At 43.0% G+C, this 6,785-nt stretch overlaps 1 protein-coding gene across 1 annotated transcript in view; it reads left to right on the top strand.

Annotated features, from left to right (window-relative positions):
* Nucleotides 1–5,722: 5,722 nt before the first annotated feature.
* Nucleotides 5,723–6,785, top strand: part of GCM1 (glial cells missing homolog 1) — a 22,020-nt gene continuing 20,957 nt past the window's right edge. The window contains exon 1 of the mRNA XM_003789647.1: nt 5,723–5,797. Within this exon, the coding sequence (XP_003789695.1) occupies nt 5,723–5,797 (75 nt within the window). The remainder of the gene's footprint in view (nt 5,798–6,785) is intronic.

The raw sequence follows: 6,785 nt of genomic DNA, 5'->3' as shown, positions 1-6,785 counted from the left end.
TTTTTTTTTTTTTAAAGAAGATCATGAATTTGTTTTGTACTAAGAAAAAAACGTTAGTCTTTAGTGACATAAAACAGCAAACAATTCAGAGATAAGAGTTCTGGAACCTCACAGAATTAAATCATGTGTTCTAGAATAGTGTGGGAAAGTCTCATAAGGAGGTGGCACTTCGGGAGTCCTGAAGGATGGCTTGGGTTTAGATACAGGGACGGGAAAAGAGACTCTAGATCAGAGCACATAAGCAAGTGGAAAAGCATGGTGGACGTGCCTGTTATCCATTTATTGGCTCTCAGCTCTAAGTCTGCACACAGCCCTGTTCTGTGATGCTGGAGCTAGACCCTGTAGACCTTTCTCTTTGGCCAGCTGGCACAATGATCAGCTTTGTCCTGATAACAGAGTGTTTAAGGGATGGAGAAAGATCCTCCTGACCAACGAAGGGACTACAGAGGAGAACAAGATGGGTCAGACAAGGTGTTAGAAAATTATGCTGGGTCTTGAACTCCAGACAGAAGAAGAATTCATTCATGAACAGAGAGACAAGTGAGAGATCTCAGTATTGCTAGAAGGCATTTAGGGGCTGCCCAACACAACTGTGACACTGGCCAGGTGGGTGCAGTAGCTCATGCCTGTAATACCAGCACTTTGGGAGGCCAAGGCGGGTGGATCGCCTGAGCTCAGGAGTTCAAGACCAGCCAGAGCAAATGAAACCACATCTCTACTGAAAAAATAGAAAAACTAGCCGGCATTATGGCAGAGGCCTGTAGTCCCAGCTTCTGTGGAGACCGAGGCTAGAGGATCACTTGAGCCCAGGAGTTTGAGGTTGCTGTGAGCTATTCTGCCATAGCACTGCTACCCAGGGCAACAAAGTGAGACTCTGCCTCAAAAACCAAAAACAAAAACCCCAAACAAACAAACAATACCCCCCCCAAAAAAACACCCCAATATGACGCTTCCCAAGGTTCTGCCTTCTGATTTTCTCATCCCTTCCTGCCAAGCCTCGCCTCTGACAGCCTGGGCCTTCCTGACAGGCCCTGAGCCCTAGTCATGTTGTCCATGACTTTGCTTATCCCTGAAATGCCCTCTTCCATCCCGTGATGCCTTGATGAATACCAATTTGCCCTTCAAAAGACCAGCAACTCATCATTCTAGTGAGTTTCCCCTGATCCTCCCTCTAGTTTAATAACTTTTTTCTCTACATTACTTCTAGACAGCCTCTGTTTCATGCATGAAATGTCCTTGAACTTATTCAGTATCTTTGTTCAACTTTTTTTGGTTTTGTTTTCAAACAAAAGGGCTCCCATATCTATTACCGAACCAGCGTGTCAGTGCAGAGCAAAGAGAAAACTCATTTTCCTGATGAAATGTGTCTGACTGTCCAGATGGTGCCATTTTCAGCTTCATGTGCTAAGATGGTAGTGACCCTGGTACAGCATAAATATCTGTGTCATCTCATGTGCAAGTCCTTAAGACACCCAGCTTGGTTCTTCTCCGATGTCTGCTCTTTGAGTTGTGCTTAATTTCATTACCAGTTTTCATTCGAATCCACTGGGGATGGTGTGATTTTGCTTTTGTTTCTTTTTCTTTTCTTTTTTTTTTTTTTTTAGACAGAGCCTCAAGCTGGGCCCCTGGGTAGAGTGCCATGGCTTCACTGCTCATAGCAACCTCCAACTCCTGGGCTCAAGCGAGTCTCCTGCCTCAGCCTCCCAAGTAGCTGGGACCACAGGTGCCCACTACAATGCCCAGCTATTTTTTGGTTGCAGCCATTATTGTTGTTTGGTGGGCTGGGGCTGGATTCGAACCCGCCACCTTAGGTGTATGTGGCTGGTGCCTTAGCCGCTTGAGCCACAGGCGCCGAGCCTGCTTTTGTTTCTTGGCTAGAAATCGCTTCATTCTGAAAGTCTTGTGGAAAGACATGGTGAAAATGGAGTCAATCGCACACACCATGGCAGAGAAAGCGGGAGAGGCTGTTGAGCTTTTTTATTAGACCCAACTTCTCAGTGACTTTAATTCTCTCGTGTCTCCAGAGACTCGCAGATACGCAGATAAACAGAACCGACTTGGGCTATGCTGAGGATATTTCTAGAAGGAAGGATTAGCTATTTGGGGGGATCAGAACATTCAGAATTAGTGGGACATCATTGCTCGGGATAGGATAGCATTTTGTTGTTTCTAGTTGAGGAGATGTTGGCTGTCTACTGAATTTCTACCACATTACCTCTCTGCACACAGGCAGGCTAGATACTAGGGGAAGAAGGCTCTTCTGTGAGTCCGTCTGCCTTGGGGTCGACCTATAACATTAGGAGAAGAAAAACACCTGTCTTCCTCAGGAGGCTCCTTTTGATGTCCATTTTAGTTAAATTGTACTCTTAACATAAAGGGGCGAAAGTTCAGAAGCATACCATCGAATATTCATCACATTGCTGACATTCTGAGGCGAATCAGGCTGGTTAAGTGACTCCCCGGCCTGCTCTCACCTATCCTGAGCTGGGAGCATCTAGATTTTGATTGGACCATTGCCAGAGCTCATTAACATAGTGTACCCTGACCTGGAATAGGGAACAGCGTCTGCTCAGAAATGACCAGAGCCTGTTGAGACCTGAAGCAGAGATGAGATTTTTATGACACACTGTGGTCCGCGTCCACATAAGAAGTCAGGAGGTAAGGAAGCCAGAGATTCCTGCAGACGCAGATGAAAAGGATGTGGACCTGGCCAGCCCATTTCTGCAGGGTTTCATTTTCCACAGAAATGATAAAAATTGAATACACTTTGGCCAAGGTGCTCTATAATTTAGTTTTTTAATCCTGGAGGAAAACTGAGTTTACTTGTTCGAGAGCTACAAAACAGTCTTTTCTCCTTGTCTATGTTTTGTTCTTAACGTTCAGGGAAATGTGAAATTAATGCTCGTTCATTTGGCAAAAGTTGATATCAGGGGGAAAAAAATCTAAAAAGCAACAGTTTTTCTGCTGCAATATATATATATTTTTAGTTCTTCTTTCTCCCCTTAATTTAAAAGCAAAAGGATTATATTTACATTGCCTAGGCTTTTAAGAATGTTTTTGAGTTTTGAAAATCTGAATCTCATTTTCCAAGGTTTTAAAAAAAATCTATTCCAATTATTGCTAACAAAATTTGGGCCATCAGAGTTACTGCGGTTACTGTTCGAAGAGGTGAGTACATAGAACTGCTGCTTGACTTGCGTCTCATACTTGTTATTTATGTCCTTTGAATTAAAGTCAACTCGTAGCATCATTTCATCAGTAACTCAATAGAATTTTACTTAAAATCCCTGGGGATATAGTTTTGAACATCAGTGTCTAATCAGGGAGCAGGAACTTCATGGCCTTTGATTCTGAGACCACTAGCTGAGTATGGCTAAGTGGGATAGGGAGGGAAGGGACTCAGTTTATCTTCTTATTTACTCGGCAAGAATTTCATTTACATGTTTAGGTCAACAGCCTTCTATATACATACCTGATGCCTCGGTAGAGCTCAGTGATTAATAAATATTAGAATTGATATGCTAAGATGGTAGTGACCCTGGTACAGCCATCTAAATAGCTAAAGAGCAGAGTCTTGCTAAAGTTTAGGCTATTAATCTAACTTGGGGTTTGAGTTTACTGTTAAGTGACTCTACGTAAGCATGCCCCTTGGTTATATAAAAGCACCAACAAATGGAAGTGTGATACACACGAACGTGCTTCACTTTCTATCCTACTAACAAACATATTACATCTGCAAAATGATTGATTTTGTTTCACTCAGGATAGAGCATTTCATATTTATTGTCCTTCTTTCCTTCCTTCCTTCCTTCCCTCCCTGGGTTCCTTCCTTCTTTCCTTCCTTCCTTTATAAATCCCCTTTAGTCTATCATAGTTGGAAATTACAGCAGTATTTCTCATGAGGAAAGAAATGTGATTAGCACAAGTATTTTAAAATATCATTTCCATAATGCAATTTTTTTTTGAGACAGAGCCTCAAGCTATCCCCCTGGGTAGAGTGCAGTGGCATCATAGCTCACAGCAACCTCCAACTCCTGGGCTCAATCGAGTCTCCTGCCTCCGCCTCCCAAGTAGCAGGGACCTAGGCACCCACCACAATGCCCGGCTATTTTTTTTTTTTTTGGTTGCAGCCATCATTGTTATTTGGCTGGCCCAGGCTGGATTCGAACCAGCCACCTTAGGTGTATGTGGCTGGTGCCTTAGCCACTTGAGCCACAGGCGCCAAGCCAAGTGAGCAAGTCTTAAAGGGTGCTGTAGGTTAAAACAAAGGTTGAGAAACACTATTTATTTATTTATTTTTGAGACAGAGTCTTGCTTTGTCACCCTCGGTGGAATGCCCTGCTATCATATTTCACAGCAAACTCAAACTCTTGGGCTCACGTGATCCACTTGCCTCAGCCTCCTGAGTAGCTGAGACTACAGGTGTACGCGACAACTCCAGGCTAGTTTTTCTATTTTTTGTGGAGATGAGGTATCACTATTGCTCAGGCTGGTCTTTAACTCCTGGGCTCAAGTGATCCACCTGCCTCAGCCTCCCAGAGTGCTGAGATTACAGGTGCAAGTTGAGAAACACTATTTTAAGCAGTTCTCAAATAGGCAATTTTACACCCCGCCTGGACATTTATCTGGAGATATTTTTGGCTGTCACAATCCAGAGTAGGGAGGACTGCTACTGGCACCTAATGACTATTATTCTAAACATTCCAAACACTATGCAAGGTAGCCCTTCACAACAATTATCTGGTCCAAAATGTCAACAGTGGGGCCGGGCACGGTGGCTTATGCCTGTCATCCCAGCACTTTGGGAGGCCAAGGCAAGAGGATCTCTTGAGCTCAGGAGTTCCAGATCAGCCTGAGCTAGAGTGAGACCCCCAACTCTAAAAATAGCCGGGCATTGTGGCAGGCGCTTGTAGTCCCACCTACTTGAGAGGCTGAAGCTAGAGAATCATTTGAGCCCAACTGTCTGAGGTTGTTGTGAGCTATGACTCCCTGGCACTCTACCGGGGGCAACAAAGTGAGACAGAGTCACTCAAAAAAAAAAAATGTCAACAATGCCAAGGTTAACCCAATTTCAGAGGAATTGGAAGTAAGGATATTAGTTGATGATACTTGAAGATATACAATGCACACAGGATTTATTGAGGAGAGCAAAATTAATCTCTGTGGTAATTTGGATTTAAAAACAAATACTTCTAGATAATCGGATGTGAGTTTCCCTCCTGTAACTTCAACCACTTGGTAGCTGATTCATGAAGGTATTTCTGTGAAACAATTCCAAGTCAGTGCTCCTCCTACCCCAACACAGGTTTATGGAGTAAAAGACCCTAACTGTTGGTTACAGGTGACAGTGACCCCTACTAAGGCCTTCACAGCCTGGATCTTGTGATGAGAAAGCAGTCCCAGCCAATGACCAGGTGCCTCTAATTCCCTATGGTCAAGCTTTATTTCAACAAGATTGCTAATGGCTTCTAAGTGTTGTTTTTTATTAATATGTTAGTACTTGCAAAAATGTTAATGAAATAAATGTTTCTGGCAAATAAGTGGTTTTTTTTTTATCTTTTTAATGGTCAATGTTAATAAAAGTATTATATTTTAGCCTCAGAAAACAGTTTCCTGGTCTAAGCTGCTGAAGTGGACTGATCAAGAATCTCTGAGAGCAAAATTCAAAAGTGCTTCTGAGGGGAGTTGAAGAGACCAAAACCTTGGGTGGCTTGACCTTATCATGGAACCTGATGACTTTGATTCTGAAGACAAAGACATGTCAAACTGGGACATTAATGATATGAAATTGCCACAGGTATGTACTCACTGTAAGAATCTGGCAGGGCCCCATGGGTTACACCTGTAATCCTAGCACTTTGGGAGCCAAACTGGGAGGATCGCTTGAGGCCAGAAGTTTAAGACTGGCCTGTGCAATATAACAAGACTCTATTTCTACAAAAAATAGAAATGCATGATGGCATGTACCTGTAGTCCCAGCTACTTGGAGGTTGAAGCAGGAAGACCACTTGAGCTCCAAAAGTTCTAGGTTACAATGAGCTATGATCTTGCCACTGTATTTCAGCCTGGGTGACAGCGAGGCCTTCTCCTAAAAAAAATGTTTAGCATTTGGCTATAAAGACTTTACTATTAATCTGTTAAGACCTACAAGGCGCCTGTGGTCCCAGCTACTTGGGAGGCGGAGGCAGGAGACTCACTTGAGCGCAGGAGTTGGAGGTTGCTATGAGCTCTGATGTCACCACACTACCCAGGGGGACAGCTTGAGACTCTGTCTCAAAAAAAAAAAAAAGACATACAAGAAACTTAGTAACAAGTACCCAGCTGGGTAAACTCCTAGAGGTTCATTTGGACATCTGACAAAGGAATTTTAAGAGATGATAAGACCTACAATTTGCATAGGTCTTCACTTACCAGATTCCCCCAGCTATAGACTGAGTCAAAGAAAGTGCTATTTCCCTTTACTTTCAAAGATGGCTTGGCTCAGATAAAATCCAGGATAATTTATCTGCTCACAATTGACTCCTCATTATGCACAAGTTGCTTTATAACCATATTTGCTCTCATAATGATTTTAACCCAACTCTTTGTCTAACTGGGGTCCAAATGATAGTGTACTTTTGGGGGATACAGCATACTCTTCTAGAACTCTAAAAGCCACATACTGGGTGGCTTTTCAGATAGGCAGTAACTTTCTTTTCATATTTTCTTTGCCTTCTTTGGCAATTGACTCGTTAATTCTTTTTTTTTTTGGAGACAGAGCCTCAAGCTATTCCCCTGGGTAGAGT

Source organism: Otolemur garnettii, unplaced genomic scaffold, assembly GCF_000181295.1.
Source record: "Otolemur garnettii isolate 467f Iridium unplaced genomic scaffold, OtoGar3 scaffold00035, whole genome shotgun sequence".
NCBI lineage: Eukaryota > Metazoa > Chordata > Mammalia > Primates > Galagidae > Otolemur > Otolemur garnettii.
This window is presented reverse-complemented; position numbering and strand designations above follow the sequence as displayed.